This window comes from Somniosus microcephalus, chromosome 13 (genome assembly GCF_052327205.1).
Source record: "Somniosus microcephalus isolate GS21.2 chromosome 13, FLI_Smic_1.0, whole genome shotgun sequence".
NCBI classification, from domain to species: Eukaryota; Metazoa; Chordata; class Chondrichthyes; order Squaliformes; family Somniosidae; genus Somniosus; species Somniosus microcephalus.
Genome location: NC_140999.1, coordinates 171,252,530 through 171,275,346, shown reverse-complemented (window position 1 = coordinate 171,275,346; position 22,817 = coordinate 171,252,530). Strand labels below are relative to the sequence as shown.

At 44.1% G+C, this 22,817-nt stretch overlaps 1 protein-coding gene across 7 annotated transcripts in view; it reads right to left on the bottom strand.

Annotated features, from left to right (window-relative positions):
- dlgap4b (discs, large (Drosophila) homolog-associated protein 4b) overlaps positions 1–22,817 on the bottom strand; it is a 733,594-nt gene that overhangs the window by 142,383 nt on the left and 568,394 nt on the right. For all 7 annotated transcript variants that reach the window (XM_086005582.1, XM_086005577.1, XM_086005576.1 and 4 more), the window contains one exon: positions 5,365–5,512. In XM_086005582.1, the coding sequence (XP_085861708.1) occupies positions 5,365–5,512 (148 nt within the window). The remainder of the gene's footprint in view (positions 1–5,364; positions 5,513–22,817) is intronic.

Genomic DNA, 22,817 nt, shown 5'->3' with positions numbered 1-22,817 from the left:
GCAACACACAACCACGAAGTGGGAGACTCGCTCAGGTGAGTACTGAAGGGCTCCTCCTGAATGGTCTAGACAGTGGAACCGTTGCTTCAGCACGCCGATTGTGTGCTTAATGATGTTCCTGGTCGCTTGATGGCTCTCATTGTAATGTTCTTCAGCAGGGGTGCTGGGCGAACGGACCGGGGTCATCAGCCAGGGGCACAGAGGATAGCCCTTGTCCCCGACAAGCCAGCCTCCTGGGAGAGCCGGGGCCTCGAAAAGGACTGCCACAGAAATTTGGTGCAGGATGAAGGCGTCGTGGCTGCCGCCTGGAAACTGGGCATTCACAGCGAGTATCAGCTGTCGGTGGTCACAGACCAGCTGCACATTCAAAGAATGGAACCCCTTTCAGTTGCGGAAATCCTCGGCATCCTCTAGAGGCGCCCGCAAAGCCACATGCGTGCAGTCAATGGCGCCTTGCACCATGGGGAAGCCCGCTATCGTAGCGAAGCCCTCTGCGCGCTCTCGCTGCTTGTCCAGGGTCATTGGGAAGGAGATGTACTGCCGTCTCCTTCTAAAGAGGGCATTAGTCACTTGACGGATGCAGCAATGCACCGCGAACTGTGAGATGTTGGCAATATCTCCAGTAGCGGCCTGAAAGGAGCTGCTTGCAAAGAAGTTTAGAGCCACAGTGATCTTCACAGCCACCGACAGAGATGTCCTGCACCTTAGTTGAGGTTGCAGTTCTGGCTGAAGCAGGTGGCAGAGCTCATTGACCACCTCCTTACTGAAGCGCAGCCTTCGGAAACACTGCTCCTCCGACATGTTGATATATGAAAACTGCTGGTGGAAAACCCTGGCAGCGTAAGGTATCGTGGGGCGACGTCTGTAGGCCCTCCTCCGTCTGGCCATGCCTGCCACTCTATCCCTGCGTCTCTGTGCCCTGTCAATATGATTGAGAAGCACGACGTTCGCATCCAATGCAGCCCCCATAGTAAGAGCGCACTGAAAGTTATGCCGTTTGAGAAGCTCACCAACTGCAAAGTGATGTTCAGAAGGCTAAAGTTCCTCTGCCAGCGCTGGCTCACTGCAGAAATGGCTCTCCGTTTGTCTCTGAGCAACTCTCTCTCTCTCTCACAGAAGGTGTGGTCCAAAAATGGCTACCAATAGTAATCCAGAGCAGTCCCCTTTAAAGAGCACCCCCCGAGCCTGACAGCGACTGGGAAACGTTCCAGGTGACCTGTCCTTGGTAGCGCCAGGCGGAACGGAGGGGGACGCCACTGAATTTCTGGTCCGGGGCGCCCAAAGGCGTTGCACACTGAAATGACGTCATGATCTGCGTGCGCCGGTGAGCAGGCGCTAAGGTTTAGCGCCGGCGCAAAATGTCCGCTCAATATGGGAAGAGGCGCAGGGTTCACTGCGCCCGGGCGCTAGTTGGTTAGCGCCCCACTTCTCGGCCTCTTTAGGCGCTAATGGGTGGCGCAGCCAACCGAGTTTTTCCCCCAATATTTTTTTACATTTGAGGCACTGGGGGACCTGGAGCTAATGTAGGTCAGTGAAGATCGGTGATGGGTAAATGTGCAGGACAGGATATGGGCAGCAGAGTTTTGGATGGTTTGAAGTTTACAGCGGGTAGAGGATGAGAGTCTGGCCAGGAGAGCATTGGACTGGTCAAAGCTGGAGGTTTACAAAGGCATAAACACTATCACTGAGTACCCTGCTGTCAACATCTTGGGAGACACCTTTAACCAGAATCTTAACAGGACAATATCAACACCGTGGGTACAAGAGCATGCCAGAGGCTGGGTCCACTGGGATAAGTGGCTCACCTCCTGACCCTTCAAGGCCTATCCACCACATACAAGGCTCAAGTCAGGAGTGTGATGGAATATTCACTACACAACTGGATGGATGTAGCCACAACAACACTCAAAAAGCTCATTAACATCCAACACAGAGCACTTTGCTCGTGTTACAGGCTCAATATAATTATCCTCCCTATCCTCCTTTAAGATATGATGATAGGGTCAGATGAAGAGGGGTGAGAGGAGACTCGTGTGGAGCATAAATGCTGGCATAGATCAGTTGGGCTGATTGGCTTGTTTCTGTGCTGTAGACTCTAATGTAACTCTATGTAATATCTACCCCATCCATCACTGGCATACTGTGGCTGCAGTATGTATGACCTACTATGACTGCACCCACTTCCCCTTCCATCTCCACTTCCGAGAAAGACAAGAGCAGCAATATAGTGGCAACACCATCACCTCCAAGTTCCCCTCTAAGTTACAAAATGCTATTTATGACTTTGATTAGGGCCATTTTGGTGCTACGAAAGGAGCAGACACCTGATTGGAGGGATTCAAACAGGGAGTTGCAGAAGAGATGAGCATGGATCCAAGGACTTTGGAGAGGAAAGGGAGGCTAGAATTGGTGAGGTAGTTTGAAAGGACAGGCACTGATGGTGGGTTTTTTGAGTAAAAAACAGAAAGTGCTGTGAAAACTGGGTGGAGTGAGTCAGTCAGACATCAAAGGGCTGTGAGGGGTTGAAACTCAGGAGAGCGGAGCTAGGAAATTACTTTTAAGTCAAGCAAGATGACCCATAGAAGTGGGGTAGTGGAGCATCTTTATTCTTAGAATCACATTCTTATAATCATACAGCCAGGAGGCCATTTGGCCCATCGTGCCTGTGCCGGCTCTTCTAAAGAGCTATCCAATTCACCCCACTCCCCTGCTCTTTCCTCATAGCCCTGCAAATCTTTCCTTTTCAAGTATATATCCAATTCCTTTTTGAAAGTTAATACTGAATCTTCTTTCACCGCCCTTTCAGGCCATGCATTCCAGATCATAACAGACTCGCTGCTTAAAAAAAATTATTGTATTTAGTGCGATCTTTAACTAAACGTGAAATAAAGCAGCTTAACATTTTATATCATGCCTTGTCTCGCCTAGTGATAACTGACATGAATCAGTCATTCATGAAAGAAAGACTTATGAAATAATACAAAGCGGCCTACGGGTGGCGCTGTCCAGGGAGAGTATAAATACTCGGGCATGGGCCCAGCTTGCGATGAACATTCTTAACAGGAACTAGTGAAGGACGCAACTAGACCTCCATGTTGTAAAACAGTTGATTAAAGCTTTGTTTAACGCTTAGACCAAGTGCCTAGTAGTTTTCTTACGTCAATAACTAGTCTGCAATATTGGAGATAAAGAAATACATGTATTAAAGATGGAAGTATCTGGCCCAGATCACGGAGAGATGATACTGTTACATCCCCAGGTTATGCTTTCTATGACTAGGTATTGGGCAGTGTGAGTCAACTTTCATTAATGTAAGATGCGCAGACCACTTAAGGGAATAATGCTACTGAACCACAGAAGGTATATATGGCAAACTTCAATTCCTAACACCGCCACTGAGAGACAGTCCAAAATCTGCTAATTCGCTCCTGCATGTAATGGTTGGCATGTTTAATTATGACTACCCAGATCTGAGTGTTTAATGATGATTTAACTGTTTGAAAATTATATTATTGGAATACCAACTTTTAGCATTTTGCAACAGCCGGGTAAATTTGAAAACAAAATCTTGTCACATACAGATTTGGGGGCTGAAATTTCTTGGGACCTGATCGCAGCAGTTACGCCAGAATCACGCTTGCAATGCTGACCCTGGCCACCATTAGCCTTGTAAGGGGTGTTTGGAGGTTCCACCCCTTACAATGTAAGTCGGTAACTCCTGGAAATGGCCGAAACCCAGTACAGTCGAGTCTCTATTGTTTTCCTTGGGAATTTCAGCCCCTGACGCAAAGATAAATCCTCTTACCTGTTTGCTGTCAAATATGCTAGGACAAGATCCACGTGTTGCACAACTTTGCTGATCATGTGCCACAAGTTGTCACCGTCCACACATATGCAGAACTCTACAGAGTCTTGTAAGCACAAGCAAATTTTGGGGCATTCTGGTGTGAATTTTTATACAAAGTGCCTCAGCATAAGCAATGCAAAGTTTAGCCAGCTAGCGCTGACGAGCTGCCAAGGCTCGGGAAATGCTGAAACTGATATTGAGACACATTCCCTCAACACTTAGGGCAGGAGGTCCACTGGTCTCTCACCGTAACTCCGGTAGGAGACCAATGGTTTATGTTAATATACTACAAGCCAAATGTATGTTGAATGTTTAAATGTCTTAATCCAAATGTACACTCTCGGGAGCCGCAAGCCTACATTTCGTTGTACTGCACTTGTGCAGTAACAATGACAATAAAAGTTGATTTGATTTGATTTGATTTGATTTGATTTGATGGAGCCCTCAAGGATTTTCTGCCCCTTTTTAGTGTCTGACCATGCATCAAATAGTGCAAATTGTTTCAATCAGAGCACTATTAACAGAGGCCGGGGTGCTATAAATATTTTAAAATCATAATAATGTTGTACCTTTTCACTGAACCTTGGATTACAAAGAACTCTAAAACAAGATCAAACTATGAACTTTCCTCACACTCACAACAAATTATCCACACTATTTCAATTAGCCCATTTCCCCCCTCTAAAATGGTGATAGCTTCGGAATCTCCATCAGTTTGTTTCTAAACAAAAAAATGTTTACAATAGTGGGTGACTGCAGCATCTTGTGCTCCTGGTAAGTCAGAGACACTCGTAGGGAGTGCATCTTGGAAAATCACAGGCACACATCCCACAATATTCATGTCGTTAGAATACTGGAAGAATTACTTACCTTTGTGTTTGTCTTCTATAGTTATGCTAGTTTCTAGTTTCCTCTTTGCACCTCTGATCACCTGTTTTATGTTTTTTGTAGGTTCCTGTATGGTGGCTTCCCTCACCTTTCTCCCAACAGGTTTTTCAGAGTTTATTTTCTCACTTATTTCACATCATAATCTCTATTTAACGCATTAACAACACTCTAAAAAGCCATGCACTTATTAGATGAATTGTAAGGAACTGCCCCGTATTACAGGAAGAGATTAATTTATCTATGTGCTATTTACCATTTATCACAGTACACACCCTGTATTTATCTAGTATATACCTGGATTAGGTAAGCAAAACATTACTTATTTACTTTGCAGGAACCAGTCAAAAAAGCACTTATATTCACTGCCTCCGAGGAGTTCTCTTACAGGTTTCTTTTTTAATTTTTTGAATGAAGACATGCTCCCCTCCCTGACCTCCACATTTTAGCCCCTTCCTTTGCAACAGCATAACCTCTGACTCAGTGTGAACAATGTCACAAGAGACTTCCAGAATATTTCAGTAATTAATTGGAATATCAGTCAATTATTCTTGCTGTTTTGTTTATTTTAAGATACTCAGCAACAGCCCTAAATGGCACTGTTTATATCAAGAGATGAAAATGATACACACCTGGTTAATGGGGTTGGATTTGAGAGTGTCTGAACTTCCCATGTAGTCCTCATTCCATCCATGAAAGTTGGGCGAGTTCAGTTCTGCTGTATCCAGGCAATCAAGACTCCTGTGGATGGACTCGCTCACTGATGCAAGATAGCTGTGGCTGTACAATGTGAAGTATTGAAGATTGTTCACTAAAAAGCCTTTGCATTCAGTATGCTCATTCACATTTCTTAATCTTCGTTTAAGAATAAGATATATTAAGAATTACATAGAATTACGTAAAATGTACAGCACAGAAACAGGCCATTTGGCGTTTCAGCTCTACATGAGCCTCTGCTACACCTCTTCATCTAAATCTATCAGCATAAGAAAAGAAGTCACATGTACAGTAGCTCACTGGAACTAAAAAAAAATGACTTCATCAGATGTAGGCCGAAAGCCTGTTAATCTAATTTTTTTAAGCAGCATTCTTTATACATTTAAATTGTCTATTCAGGCAACCAAGTTCCACAAAAGTTGATTCTAACAGATGTGCTTAGGATCTATCAGGATTATACATCAGGCACAGATGATGTCATCTTGTATATACTTAAGGCTGTACAATCAACTCAACTTCCAGACATTAGCAACATATGTTTAAATTCTAATTAGAGCAACATAAAGCACATCTTAGATTCAGCTTCACAAAATCGTGGAGCAAAAATACTTCAAAAATGAGAGGAACTTTTTTGCAAAATACAGTACAAATACAGAAAAGGAGACTAATTGCCAGTGATAATTTTCATATTGAACATCAAAGCATATTATTGCTTAATAAAGGTTATGTGGATTTTAAATCTTTTTTTCATACAATGTTGCCTCATTGGCATGAGGTGATGATGCTGCTTTGGTTCAATCAATGGGTTCACATTATATCATAAAGCACAAGATTCAAAGCATTACTGTACTAAAGGTATTGGCCTCACACTTGTAGATTGCATTAAAAAATGCTCCCAGGTATGATCAGGACAAGTTTTAAACCTGTCTTTGAGCCACAATCATACTATAGTAGGTGTGAATCGAAAGCAGTGCTGAGGCTCCCTCCTGGCGGTCTGCTCACTTTTCTTGGCTAGGTGTACTTCAGGTTGATTTGTTCCCAAATCGGGCTGCATAGTTTGCTTAATTGCAAAGCAGAAGATGCTATTCATTAGCCCCAAACTGTGTAATACACTAACCCTAAAAATGTATCATCTGAACCCTATAATTAGAATGGAGTGTTGAAAAGATGGATTGCCTACTTAGCATCTTTAAATGAAAATATCTTCCACATACTGCAAAAGTCTTATAGAATCATAGATTCATAGATTTATACAGCACAGAAAGAGGCCCTTTGGCCCATCGTGTCCGCTCCGGGCATCAAGCCCTATCTATTCTAATCCCATTTTCCAGCACTTGGTCCGTAGACTTGTATGCTATGGCGTTTCAAGTGCTCATCTAAATGCTTCTTGCATGTTGTGAGGGTTCCTGCCTCTCAGGCAGTGAGTTCCAGATTCCAACCATCCTCTGGGTGAAAAAGTTTTTCCTCAAATCCCCTCTAAACCTCCTGCCCCTTACCTTGAAACTATGCCCCCTGGTTATTGACCCGTCTACTAAGGGGAAAAGTTCCTTTCTATCTACCCTATCTATGCCCCTCATAATTTTGTACACCTCAATCAGGTCCCTCCTCAGCCTTCTCTGCTCTAAGGAAAACAACCCCAGCCTGTCCAGTCTCTCTTCATAGCTGAAGCGCTCCAGCCCAGGTAACATCCTGGTGAATCTCCTCTGCATGCTCTCCAATGCAATCACATCCTTCCTATAGTGTGGCAACCAGAACTGCACACAGTACTCCAGCTGTGGCCTAACTAGCATTTTGAACAGCTCCATCATAACCTCCCTGCTCTTATATTCTATGCCTCGACTAATGAAGGCAGGTATCCCATATGCCTTTTTAACCACCTATCTACCTGTCCTGCTGCCTTCAGGGATCTATGTATATGCACACCAAGGTCCCTCTGATCCTCTGTCCTTCTTAGGGTCCTACCATTCATTGTGTATTCCCTTGCCTTGTTAGTCCTCCCAAAATGCATCACCTCACACTTTTCAGGGTTAAATTCCATTTGCTACTGTTCTGCCCATCTAACCAACCCATCTATATCGTCCTGTAGCCTGAGGCTTCCCTCCTCACTATTTACCACTCCACCAATTTCCGTGTCATCTGCAAACTTACTGATCATACCTCCTACATTCATATCTAAATCATTAATGTACACTACAAACAGCAAACGACCCAGCACCGATCCCTGCAGTACACCACTGGACACAGGCTTCCAGTTACAAAAACAACCTTTGACCATCACCCTCTGCCTCCTGCCACTAAGCCAATTTTGGATCCAATGTGCCAAATTGCCCTGGATCCCATGGGCTCTTACCTTCTTGACCAGTCTCCCATGCGGTACTTTGTCAAAAGCCTTACTGAAGTCCATGTAGACCACATCAACTGCAACTGCAACCACACACCTAGTCACCCCCTCGAAAAATTCAATCAAATTGGTCAGACATGATCTCCCCCTGACAAAGCCATGCTGACTATCCTTGCCTCTCCAAGTGGAGACTAATTCTGTCCCTCAGAATTTTTTCCAACAATTTCCCTACCACTGATGTTAGGCTCACTGGCCTGTAATTCCCTGGTTTATCCCTACTACCCTTCTTGAATAATGGTACTACGTTAGCTGTCCTCCAGTCCTCTGGCACCTCCCCTGTGGCCAGAGAGGTTCTGAAAATTTGTGTCAGAACCCCTGCAATCTCCTCCCTTGCCTCACACAACAGCCTGGGATACATCCTGTCAAGGCCTGGGGATTTATCCACTTTTAAGCCTGCTAAAACCGCTAGTACCTCCTCCCTCTCAATACTAATTTGTTCAAGTATATCACAATCCCCCTGTCTGATTTCTATGCCTACATCGTCCTTGTCCATAGTGAACACAGATGCAAAATATTCATTTAAAACCTCATCCACATCTTCCAGCTCTACACACAGTTTGCCACTTTGGTCCCTAATGGGCCCTACTCTTTCCCTGGTTATCCTCTTGCCCTTAATATACTTATAAAACACCTTGGGATTTTCCTTTATTTTGCCCGCCAGTGTTTTTTCATGCCCCCTCTTCGCTCTCCTAATTTATTTTTTAGGTACCCTCCTGCACTGTCATTTGTCCCATTGGTTGTGAGGAGTCAAAAGGTCAACATACAGAATCTGATGCCATAAGTATTATTGTTGAAATGTGATGTCAGCAGGGGCAATTTTAACTTTCGCCGATAATGTAAGATGGCCGCCCGTTATATATCCCGCCCGATTTTCCTTTCCAAGAAGTTAATAGATAGCAAAATCAGGCGAGGTGTATATCGGACAACGATCCGATATCACACGTTTTCCACTATAGCCAAAAGTTAAATTTATCCCAGTGTACCTTAGCCCCAACTTGTTTTGACCCACTGCAGTTTTTGGCTAGATTATGCATCTTGATTCTGACAGAAATTCCTATTAGAGCCTATGGGAATGGATGGGAGGGAGCGTAGTGTATGGAGAATGGTTTCATTCAAAAAATGAAGAAGAAAGCACCATGTGATCCATCTTTCTTCTTCATTCTGCATTGTCCATACACCATAAGAGCAGAGAATAAGAATAAGATTCAGGTGGAGGAGTGCCTCTGTAATGGAGTTTCAACACCGATGGAAAGGATGGATCTGCCAAAGGTTACATTTAGGGAAGTCAGCAGATTCACTCAGTAGCGCGTCATGAACGTGAGACGATTACTCCCAAGAACAGCTTTGCAAATAATGTCAATGGACATTTGATTAAGGGAAACCCAGAATGTGGAAGACTCAAACCTGACCTCTCGGCTTGGATTCCACAAGTCAGTAACAATGAAGAATGCATTCTACGATGTATTTAGCTACCTTAGCTTACTTAATGTTCCATTTTGCTTAATGTTTTTGTTCCATGGGAAATGAAACCTGTCATGATTTATGGAAATGTTCTGTGTGTATGAAATAAGTTGTAAGGCCCTGTGAGTATCTCGGTAATGGAGTTGGCAATAACATTTGCGAGCTGGAGTAATAATATCTCCAATCCTAAATGAAAGGGAAAGGTTACCTTGGGTAAGAAGCCAGGTGGAGTCTTAAGCATGAACCAGACAAAATACAGTTTGTCCTAATGAGGGCCAACATGCTGAAACTAATGCAATCAGCAATTCAATTTTCCAGGAAAGGAATTAAACTACAGGAACTCATAGCTTTAGATGAGTCAGTCATTATTTCCGTAAAACTAGTCTAGATTCGCAAATAAAAAATAGATAGCCTTTATGAAATTCTGTCAGGCCTGGACAGACTAGATGCTGGAAGGATGTTCCCGATGGTCGGGGAGTCCAGAACCAGGGGTCATAGTCTAAGGATAAGGGGTAGGACATTTAGGACTGAAATGAGGAGGAATTTCTTCACCCAAAGAGTGGTGAACCTGTGGAATTCTCTGCCACAGAGGGCGGTGGAGACCAGTTCATTAAATATATGCAAGAAAGAGTTGGATATATTTCTTCAGGCTAAAGGGATCAGGGGATATGGGGAGAAGGCAGGGACAGGGTACTGAATTTGGATGATCAGCCATGATCTCATTGAATGGCGGAGCAGGCTCGAAGGGCCGAATGGCCTACTCCTGCTCCTATCTTCTATGTTTCTATGTTTCTATGGAAACTAACAGATGATCCTTTAATGAACGAGGAGATAATGGTTTGTGGAAAGCTGAAATGGTGACAACATGCACACTAATAGAAATGGGCTTCCGTCCAACCTCAAACAAATGTTATAAGTAATACAAAATAAACATCACATGAAATAGGGTAAACAGATTGACTAGAACACAAATGCACAAAGCGTTTGCACTTGCTATTATAAACTTTGAAAGTAGATGGTCTATGAAAATTGATTACAACAACGCCACCTTGCATTCATATTGCACCTATAATGCAGGAAAACAGCCCAGGGTACTTCACAAAGACATCATCAGATGCTGAGCCAAACAAGGAGATATTAGGAGGGGTCAAAGAAGTGGGTTTTCAGGAGGGTCTTACAGGAGGAGAGGGAGGTGGAGAGGTTTAGGGAGGGAATTCCAAAGGATAGAGCCTAGATGGCACCAATGGTGGGGTGAAGGGAGGGATGCACACGAAGCCCGAGTTGGAGGAACAGAGAGTTTGGGGGGGAATTGTGGGGCTGGGGAAAGTTACACAGATAGGGATGGAAGAGGCCATGAAGGGATTTAAACACAAAGATGAGAATTATAAATTGGAGGTGTTGGGGTCCATGAGCCAATGTAGGTCAGTGAGGAGAGGGCTGATGGGTGGTGCAGATTACATAGAATTACATAAAATTTACAGCAAAGAAGCAGATCATTCAGCCCAACCGGTTTATGCTTGTGTTTATGCTCCACATGAGCCTCCTCCCACTCTATTGACTTCATCTTAGGGCCATTTCAGTGTTGTGACAGGAGCAAAACCTTAATTGGAGAAATTCAAGCATGGAGTTGCAGGAAAGATGAAAACAGATTTGGGTGGCGACAACATGACAAGGACTTTGGAGAGGCAAGTGAGATTGGAGATGGAGGGGTAGTTTGCAAGGACAAAGGGGTCAAGGGTGGGTTTTTTGAGGAGTGGAGGCGATGACAGTGGTTTTGAAAGGGGCGAGGATAGTAACTGAGGAGAATAAGCCATTTAAAATGTCAGTTTGCCAGATGAGTGGGAACGGGGTCAAGTGCCTCATGGACAAGATGAGCTTGGAGAGGGCATAAGGGAAGATAGAAGAGAAACTAGAGAAAGACACGGGTTCAGGGGTAAGGCAGGAGAGAGCCTGGGGGGAAGTTTGGCTTGGTGAAGGGAATAGAATGGGGGGTTGCAGTAAAGGCAACTGAATGGATGCTCTCAATCTTGGTGGGGAGAGTAAAGGTTTCATTAGGGACAGGGGCATCAAAGGTGGACGTGAGGGAGTGGTTGAGCAGATTAACATCTTTAGAAGTATCGTGGTGAATGGAGGGCCAAAGGGTCGGCACTTTGCAGCTTGAAAGTGCAATTATAAGTGACTTGGAGGAGAGTTTTTCTTGGGATTGACGCAGAAGGAAGTGGTGCTGGAAGGGGGTAGAGGGATGTGGGTGGTGAGGGATACAAGGAGATGGTTGGAGATGGCCTTGTTTATGATCAAGACCATGGGAGCAGAGAGGCCACGTAAGATGGCAAGCTCGAGGGGATGGCTGTGAATATGGGTAGGAGAGCTTATAGGGAGTGGTTTAGGGAGGACTTGAAAGCAGTGATATCAGAGAAGGCAAAGTGTGTTGAGATGGAGGTTGAAATCACTGGGGATGAGTTATTGCTCAATGCAGAGGCTGAGGGAGGAACCGAGTGAGAATATTTTGTCAAGTAACTTGGAGTGGGGCTTGGGGCAATCGGTAGAGAATGTGGATTTTAAATGAGAGGGGTGGAACAAGATGAGCTAGTTAAAGGAGGAGAAGGTACCAGAGAAATAAGGGGACAGACGGAGTTTTGATTCAGTGTTAAGGGCCACACTTCTCCTGTGGCAGTTTGGGTGGAACCAGATGGTGGCAAGTATTATAAGAGGAAGAGAATGACCATGGGGAGGGAAGTCCCTAAATCTGTCCCCTCTCACTACATTTGAAAAGGTAGCTCTGCAGACCCAGGGAAGAGCCTGTGTAGAGGAAGCAGGAAATGGCCACAACACAGGATTGGTCCCAAAGTTATTCTTCATTTGTTCGCCATCCTATTTAGTCACAAACTCAGTGCCACCAAAATATGCATTGGCAGGATTGGTTTCTACATCCATGAAGTTGTCATGAATACATACTTTTAGCACTTGCTCTTTTTCTATAGGTAAACTAGAGGAAGTTGAAATATGGGTTGGAAAATGGAGGAACTGTGCACCTCATAGCATGCTATGTCCTTCAATCTAACCTTCCATAGCAGAAGTACAAGTGCATACACCGACGGGGAGGAGGGGGTGATGGGGACGTGGATAGGGGTCGAAAAAGCCACACTGATGGTTCTACTGATTGTATTTTCTTGTTTCCTCTAGTATTCACAGGATTACATTACATAGGATTACATAGGATATACGGCACAGAAACAGGCCATTCGGCCCAACCAGTCCATGCCGGCGTTTATGCTGTACACGAGCCTCCTCCCGTCTTTCCTCATCTAAGTCTATCAGAAAAACCCTCTATTCCCTTCTCCCTCATATACTTGTCCAGCCTCCCCTTAAATGCATCTATACTATTCACTTCAACCACTCTCTGTGGTAGTGAGTTCCACATTCTCACCACTCTTTGGGTAAAGAAGTTTCTTCTGAATTCCCTATTGGATTTCTTGGTGACTGCCTTATATTGATGGCCTCTAGTTATGCTCTTTCCCACCAGTGGAAATTTATTGTGTTCTTTATTGTATTATTCTTTAATGTATTATTTTTCTCGTCTTTCGGTTCTGAAAAGAATAGGGTGGCCGGATACAAAAAAAACTATGTAGGGAAAAACATCTTTAGTTAACTTGAGACCAGGTCCAGAATGCAAGGTAACTTGAATGACATCAGTTATTGTAATAAAGGATACAATACTGGAACTGGCTACACTGACTATCTTTGATAGAGGGCATGAACGGTCAGTCATGTGTCAACAATAAAGTTCAAAACATCACGCGCTCTATGTCCAGCACCTGACTTCCCAGGATCAACAGGACAGGGGACAGACACTGTGTATGTGGAAACTTTAGAATGAAGATTTATCCCTTATTTCTATTTCTAATATTTACATGTTGGATGTTTCTGTCAATATTATGACATTCTTGTTTTGGCATGTCCTGTGCCTGGAACCTGTGGATAAGTTTAATGTGGACAGTTGGTAGCGGTTTCCTTCCGTGTTTTGGTTCTTGTGTTGGTGGATAAAAATATCCAGTCTCTTCATGACAGAAATAAAAATAATGGAAGTACCAACAGTTTATAGTATGCAATCAAACTGTTAATGACAGGCAATTTCTCTAGTATATACTTTAAGACACTCATCTACATCATCACCTAGAACTTATTTGTCTATTTCCAGACACAGTGTTACGAAGAGGCTCTGCTCTATTTAAAGATAGCAGCACATCTCACATTCTACATATGCTTTGTGAAAAAACAGAAAATTACTGGCTTCATCATGATGCATACTTTACAGGTTTATTTGACAAACATCTGCACCACACAGCTTCACTTTAAAGGGCAGCTCCTGGGGAGTACAGTAGTGTGGTGCCTTGACGCACTGGCCTCATGAAAAGGAGCATATAGTTTCAATCCACCTCAACAATGACTTGTCAATCTCATCAAAATGATGACCATTCCCCTTTAATGTACACAATAGTCAAGTGATATTCCTGGCAGCAACTTATTTTTAGCATTTCGTCAACAGAATAATACAGATTTAAAGATGCGCTTTTTCCTTGAACAGAGAGGGCTTGAGGAAATTCAGGGCTGTGTCAACATTTAAGAATAGGTTCGAGAGGTGGACGAAGGAAAAAGGCATACAGGGATATTGGAACAAGGACGGTACATGGGATTCGGACTTAAGTGGAGAAGAAATATCAACACGCACCAGTTGGGTTGAATGGCTTATTTCTGTGTTACAATTTCTATTTAATTCTGTAACAGCAGCAATGAACTGCTTTGAAGAAACTTTCCACGTATTTGTGCTGGAAACAAGCAATGTGCTAACACTCGGTGACCAGTTAGTGATTATTGTTAATAAGTGGAAAGCATTCACTTTAAAACCTGAATCTTTTATTTATTATGCAAGTGAAACATTAAAACATGAGAGTGTTTGGCACTCGTCAACAAAGAGCGATCTTTATATTAAATATACATTGCTCGGGTCCAGCAGTTTTCCTTTAAGCTGCTTTTGAATGCCTCGTGACAGCTTTATGAAAGCACATTACTGTACTTTTCAGTGCCACTAAATGACAGCTGTTGAAGGAAAATGGATTGTCATTGTTTTTAATAAAAAATACGCGTATAATGGAGGTGACAAAATAATCACATAGAATTAAAATAGCCAAAATTAAGGATTTAATCTGCTGTGAAAATACATTTATGATATAAGTGCCATTTCCTCCAACCTAAAATGCAAAATTTCACGCTGCAAGATGATAGATGACTGCGTGTGGTGGTTTCCAATAACAGATTTGCTGCAGGCAAAAGAATATGCAGAATGTGATACCGAGAGCCATCAAATGAAGCAATAGTGGCACTGAATGTTTTATTAATCTAATTGTATTCCATTTCCGCACTCTAAGATTTGTAAATGACTGAAATGGAGTCTTCAGAAAGGAAGGAAATAAATACAGAAAATTAATTACCAGGAGCAGGTCTGCCAAATGTCCTCCTTAATTCATTAGTTCAGGAAATTCTGACATCTTTCTTGAGAATTTAAAAAGCTATGTGGAGCTTCCGCATCACATCCTCAACAATTTCAATTACTGCTTACTAACTAGTGAGCAGCATTCAGACAGAACTTAAGGCAGTTCCTAGTTTTAGATATTCAGTGGAATTGTATATTTTTGCCTCTATGGTGGAAGTACCTGCCTGCTATTGGCTGGGGACTGAAGGAAGAATCATGGAAAATTTGAAAAGAAATAAATATTGAATCATAAATATTAGCTATTACCTGCATGACCAGCTGGTTTAGATGAGTTGTGAGATTGAATCTAATGACGGGTCAGATTGCATTACACCGGAAGAGTAAAGTCAGAGTTGTTTTTAAATGTCACTTGAATCCCAAGGTAACATTGCAGTCTGCAGTCTACTATTATTTGGTTTCATAGATCTTATTTTTTATGGTGAAACATTTGCTTTCTATTTTTAAGTGGGTGTTGATTTTTTTTTGCCATTTGGGAGTATCTCAGTGAGCCTGAATGACATTCAGGGGAGGGTTTTATATTCCTTTGTAACATCATTAATGCAATCTTAAAAGTCAATTTAGAGTACAGATATGTGTCACAATTATTCTGCATTTCCCCAATTGCCTTTTCTGTTTTAGCATTTCCAGACAGTTTATGTCATGGCCACCTGTGAGAACAGATAAAAACTTCCACAGATGACTGAATGCATAAATCAGCAGTTGAAAGCCTACAATGTGAATCATAGTTGGCCTCATGGGTTGAGATATTTTACTGCTGGCTGTGACACTTACACATATTTAAGATATGATCTGTGAACAAACTTACATTTTCTTCTTATTTCAATTTGATGGAATATTTTAGAGCACTATAACACATTAGGCCATGTAAACAGTTGCTCAGCTCTCTCTGGAGGTGACTGGATGGTGCTGGTCCTAAATAGGATTAACCCCCAATTGTTCCTTGGTCTGTGCTCAATTACCATTTTCTTGTGGACTGAGTGCAGGGCGAGCACCAGTTTCCCCAGGCTTGGGAAGGGAAACATTGGCTAGTGTTCCCAGTCCTGCTTGCCGTACAGTGACACTTACTGGAATAACACACATGTGCACACCAGCTGAGGATGTTGTTGGACTTGGTTTTGATGGTCCATATAACTGAGTCACCTGCTGATTGCACTGTCCACAATAACAAGTGCAGAATAGTCACTGAGCCGCCACCACTGCCTGTGGAACTCTTTCCCAGCATAAGCCCCGCCCCAAATAAAACAAGCAATCCTGAAAACAGAGCTTCGGATCACGAGCAAATACAAAACACAGGTATGTTTCTGCAGCATAAATACCAAGCAATGCTAGAATCAGAGGAACGGTGCCGCAAACAAACAGCTGCAAAATTGCTAGTTATACAAATATCATGTTCTTAAAATAATCCATGATCGGAAATTGGGAACACTTTCATTTTCACTGCTTCATGACCCCTGGTGGTAGCCTCAACTCAGTGCAAGAATGCTTTTATTAAAGGGCCACTGCCTTTAGAATCGTAGAATGGCACAGCACAGAAGGAGGCCATTCGGCCCATCATGCCTGTGCTGGCTCTTGGAAAGAGCTGACCAATTAGTCCCACTCTCCTTTATTCATGTACAGGTTGAGCGTCCAAAATCCGGAGTTCTGGAATCCTAAATGTTCTGGAATCTGGACTCCGGGACGATTGGTGGCAGGGTCGTCCGGAATCCGTAAAATGTTCCGGGATCCGGACACCCTGTCAAACCGGGCCTGGGCCCAGGCATTTCCGGACTCGGCACGTGTTTCTGATGTCCGAAGTCTGGAAATGCCCGAGCCCAGGTTGCGATATTTCCAGACTTCAGACATCGGAAACACGTTCCAAAGTCCAGAAAAACACGAAAACCGGCTCGGCCTCGGTCCCGAGGTTGCCGGGTTCAGGACGCTCAACCTGTATTTGGCAAACTGTTCATTTTGTTTACAAATTGACAACAGGAAGACGTCACATTAATATGCAATATTGCAAGTGATATCATCACAACAAAAACGCGGCACAGATTTTCTTTCCCTCAAATTAAGAAAAGTCCGCAAAGCACATTTCACCAGGATGATGCCTCTTTAAGTAATACAGATTGACTGTATGATGATGTCAGTTGAGGGTCCCTGAACATGTGAATCTTTTTAATGTTAATGACACTCACCTTCAGGATTTAGAAAGGTTACGGATGTGATCAAAGTGAGATACCTGGATTCTCGTATTCTGAATCGTCACATGCACACTTTGTGCTGTCAAACACTTCCTAATTACTGAAGTTGGAAATAAGGTGGGAGAGGCCAAGATTATTAAGGCGACATTAATGCAAGGGTTGACTGAGAACAGCGAGATCAAAAGCAGAGGGAGAAATGTGTCCCTGGTCAAATTGGATCAACTCTTAATCCAATCATTTAACACAATAAATCGTGTGACTAAAGGCCTCTGGTTTGATCCCTAGTCTGTGATGATTTTGCTAATCTCAACCACGATAGCAGTTGGAGAGCTACAATTGGTTTCAGTACCTGGGATAAGGAGAAGAAAATTAGCCAGGGTTTGCACTTCTTATTGCTACCTTGTGATTCCAGCTGGAAAATGCACATTTGTGGATATTGGGTGAGAGCAGGATTGGATTCAGTTATAGTAACCTCCAGGTTCGACAAGCCTGCCAACACTCAGTGTGTCGGCTCACAAATGAAACATGGCTACTTGGGCAAAGTACCAGAGGTCTGTAGGCCTCTTTGGAATTGTATTCCAGCAAGAGTCAGTGACTTCAGGAGGAGAGGTGAAAAAAAAGTAAATACCCCAATACTGCAAAACAATAGAAATCTTTCACCTCAATGAACATTTAGAAATGTGGTTTATCAAATATTTGGATGAAATTAATCAAACTGAAATACAATTTTCCTGTTAAAATAATAAAAATTGAGGAAAAACCCTGTGACTAGTGCTTTAAGTGTTTAAGGTATTCAATCAGTAGTGCCTATACAATTAAACGCTTATTTAACTAGAATAGCTGTCTGCACAGTTTGTAATGGTGCTGAGCTGGAGCCTGAGGCCTTTGAATGTGGAACCTACCAATACCGACCTGATCAGGACAGGCACAAGGTAAATAAGACTAGCAATTGGAGAAAATGACTTATAGTGTGCATCATGTCATTGTCCTCTGCTGTGTCTCTACTCTGTTCGGAGTCAGTTTTAACAACCTGATCTCCTTCTCAGTCTCAGCTTTCCTCACTCTGTCTGGTGTCTTAAGGATCACACAACTTGTCATGTTTATACACGGGAGCAGACCAAATGCACACTAATGTACTGAATAGTACTGAGTTATTGTAGGCGACATCATGGGCAGCAGTTTTGCTCCCATCATATGTAAAACTGATAGCTTTGTAAAAGCAATAAAAGGAACAGGAGTCACCTTCATATCTTGAAAAGCCGCACTTTACTGACACGGGAGACCTGCTCAATCAGTCAGCATGATATCAAACTATTAAAGTGAGTGCATCTGTTGTTGATGTTTCAAATGCTAAAGAAAATATAGATTTATGAGCTATATTATGGAAAAGAACTGAGAGAAATAAAGACTTAATCAAAATTGCTGCACTGCATGTTCCTTCTATGCGATTACCTTAAGTCAATAGTGTTGAGTACTCCAGAGGTGATGCCAAAATGGCCGGGATCACCAATTGGTGTCATCGTGTGCTACAGGTACAATATGTCCATGGTGACAGTCCCATTAATTCCCATCTGTGTAGAAATTGCTTGAAAAGAACAGAAATGATACTCCTGCGGGAAATACAACATGCTGGGAGGGAGGCTTACACTGCTAGTATACTTATTCTGTGAAGTGATACCACCTTGAATCAATTCTAATTGGTCCTAATGGTACTGTGCCTTTATACTTGTCCTGCACATCTCCTTGTTCTGAATCTCGAAACATCACCAATACCCACAAGCACAACAACAATTTGCATTTATATAGTGCCTTTGACGTAGAAACATTTCCCAAGGTGCTTCAAAGAGCAAGATAAAAATGGATGCCGAGCCAGAGGAGGAGATATTAGGTGGGATGACCAAAAACATGGTTAAAGAGGTGGGTTTTAAGGAGAGTCTTGAAGGAGGAGGGGGAAGTGGAGAGGTTTAGGGAAGGAATTCCAGGGCAGGGGCCCAGATGGCTGAAAGCAAGGCTATCAATGGTGGGGTGGAGGGAGGGGAGAGGCACACGAGGCCAGAGTTGGACCAATGTAGAGTTTGGGGGAGGGCCTTTAGGGCAAGAAAAGGTTACAGAGGTGCAGGGGCCAAGGCGAAAGAATTTAAATACGAGAATGAGAATTTTAAAATCGAGGCGTTGGGGGACCCAGGTGTCAATGTAGGTCGGTGAGGACAGGGCCATGGGAGAGTAGGACTGACTGTAGTATAGGATATGTGCAGTTGTGTTTTGGATGAGCTGATGTTTGGAGAGTGTGGAGGATTGGTGGCCAGCTAGAAGAGCATTGGAATAGTCGAGTCTGGAGGTGACAAAGTGGGTTTCAGCAGAAAATGGGCTAAGGCAGGGGTGGCAGTGGGAGTTGTTACAGAAGTGGAAGCAGGCAGCTTTTATGAGGGAGAGGATATGGGGTTGGAAGCTCAGTTCGGGGTGAAATAGAGGTTGCAAACAGTGAGGCTTAATTTGAGACAGTGGCCAGGGAGGTGAATGGAATCAGTGGCAAGGGTGCGGAGTTTGTGGCGGGGGCCAGAGACAGTGGCTTTGGTTTTTCCAAAGTTTAATTGAAGGAAATTGTGATTCATCCAAGCCTGGATGTCAGCCAAGCAGTCTGACAACACAAGCAGTGAAGGGTCAAGACAGGTGGTGGAGAGGTAGAACTGGGTGTCATCAGCTTTTAATGTGGGATCCCATGTCTGTGGATAATGTTGCCAAAGAGCAATATGTAGATTGTCGGTACCTTTCTACCTAGACACAATTTAGGACTCAGAACCCAGAGATTCAAACATGAAGTGCTTTATTGGAAGGAAAGGAAGTTCTGGAAAGTTCCGAACAAAGAGAGCTAAACTTAACCGAGAACACCCAACCATTTATCTCCTGTGACAGCGCCACCACAGGTGGGAGGAGAACACACAATACATAACATTTCCTCCCCTCTTAAATGGAAGGTCCACATTATTCCTCAACAGGTAAGTTACTTTCAATGCACTCTACGAACCTAGGGTAGAGGTAGACTGCCTCAAACCCTGACTTTACCCTGCAGTTTATTCTGTCCCAGTCTTGTGGGTAAGTCACTAAGCCTACAGATCCAAGCGTCTTGGAGGCCGCCGCTCTCTGACAGGATACCGGCAGTCATCGCTGGCTTCCACAGCAGTAGGCATTGACACAGGCCTGGATGGAGAAGGTGCCTGTGTCAGTCGAAAGTCAGGAGTTTGCACAGGTGGAACAGTCTCTTTGACTTCCTGTGTTGGAGAAGAGCACTGTGGCAAAGGATGCTGGTTTGCGGTATCATCCGGAAACAGTTCAGGCCAACCAGCCGTTGGAGCCTCTGTGGCTGTCTCTGCTCCTAGCAACAGTTGATCAGTGTGTCTTCTCCAGACGACGTCCTCAGCAGTCTCAACCATGTAAGACACAGGGCCCGTCTGCATGATCACCGTAGCAGGAACCCATTTCGGTCCAGTGTTGTAGTTTCGAGCTAGGACGTGCTCTCCAGGGTGAAACCGTCGCTCCTTGGCTCTTTTCTCTCTCTTTTCAACTTGAGCTTGTTGTTGACAATGGACAACCTGTTCTGCCCTTGGAGGTTTGAGTAAGTCAAAACTTGTCCACAACTGCCTCTTCATCATGAGCGAAGCGGGGGAAGTTTTGGTTGTGGCATGCGGCTCGTTCCTGTAGGACAACAGGAAGCTGTTCAGACGTTGGTGGATTGAGCCCTGACCTTGCGATGCCTTCAAGGCGTGCTTCAAAGTTTGCACAAACCTTTCTGCCTGGCCGTTAGTAGAGGGATGATAGGGCGCAGACCTGATGTGTTGGACACCATTCACATGCAGGAAGGTTGCAAACTCCTGTGATACAAATTGTGGACCGTTGTCACTTACGAGCCATAACGGCTGAACATCTCACCAAGTTTCTCAATTGTTTTCTCTGCCATGGTAGACCTCATCACAGCAACCTCCGGCCACTTGCTACAAGCGTCCACAACCACCATAAACATCTTCTCTTCGAAAGGACCGGCGAAGTCCACATGTACTCGCTGCCACACTTCTGCAGGCCAATCCCAGGGGTGTAGGGTTGCCAGCTGTGGAACATTCCGGACCCTTTGACATGGGGAACATGTTTTGGCTTTCTCCTCAATATTCCCATCGAGACCTGGCCACCAGAAGTAGCTTCTTGCCATTTCCTTCATCCGAACCATCCCACTGTGGCCTGTATGAAGTTGTTGCGGTATAGGTTCCCTCAGAGGTGGCGGAATGATGACACGGCGTCCCCAAAGAAGACAACCTGCCTGGACGGAGAGCTCATTTCTTTTTGAAACGTAAGGTTTCAAACTAGGAGAATCTCCTATAGCTCTCCCTCGAATGACATCGTCCATTACCTCAGACAGGACTGGATCGTTGCGGGTGTACCTTCGCACCTGAACTGCAGTGACAGGTGCTCCCTCCACTTGTCTAAAGTAGAAGATGTCTATCTGATGAGGCTCTGGGGGAGTAACAGGCAAGGGTAGCCTCGAGAGACCGTCTGCGTTGCCGTGCAAGTCTGATTTGCGATATTTGATGTCGTATGTGTGTCCTGACAACAGTAAAGCCCCCCTTTGCATCCTGCTTGCAGCGAGAGACGGAATTCCGGTGTGGGGCCCGAAGATTGAAGTCAATGGACGGTGGTCCATCAGGAGTGTGAACCTTCTCCCAAACAGGTACTGATGAAATTTTCGAATTCCAAAAACGATTCCCAAGGCCTCGCGCTCGATCTGCGCATAGTTACTCTCGGCCTTGTTCAAGGTGCGTGATGCGAAGGCGATAGGTTTCTCTTCACCCGAAGGCATGATGTGGGATATGACTGCTCCCACACCATATGGTGATGCATCACATGCTAGCTACACGGGTAGCTTTGGGTCGAAGTGTGTCAGGACCTCCGATTTCAGCAATGCTTTGCTTGGGCGAAAGCTTCGTTGCACAGTTCAGTCCATTTCCATGTTTTGCCTTGACATAGCAACTGATGTAACGGCTTCAGCAATGTTGCTAAGTCTGGAATAAACTTCCCATAGTAGTTAAGTAGCCCCAGAAATGAACATAACTGGCTCACATTCTGGGGTGCTGGGGCCTCCACGATCGCCTTGACCTTTGACGGCGCCTTATGCAGGCCAGTAGCGTCAATCACATGCCCCAGGTACTCAACTGAAGACTGAAAGAATTCACATTTGTCTTTACGAACTCTGAGTCTGTACTCTTTCAGTCGTTGTAGTGTCGCATCCAAGTTCAGAAGATGATCCTCCTCATTTGTCCCAGTGACAAGGATGTCGTCCAGGTAGCACTGGACTCCTGGCAGTCCACTCAAAATCTGATCCATTGCCGTTTGGAATAGAGCAGGGGCCGACGTAATTCCAAACGGAAGGCGGCAGTTCCTGTATAGCCCCTTGTGTGTCACAATTGTCAGCAGCTCCTTTGATTTGTCATCGACATGCATTTGTAGATAAGCCTGGCATAAGTCTATTTTGCTGAACTTTTGCCCTCCGGCCAGGCCCGTAAAAAGATCATCAATGAGGGGAAGAGGGTACTGTTCCACAGACAGCACCGGGTTAATAGTCACTTTAAAATCCCGGCAGATTCGAACAGATCCATCCTTTTTCAGGACAGGAACAATGGGTGTGGCCCATTTGCTCACGCTCACAGGCTCCAGGACTCCATTCTCGACTAAGGCCTCCAAGTTAGCCTCAACTTTTGGCCTAATTGCATAGGGTACAGGTCGGGCTTT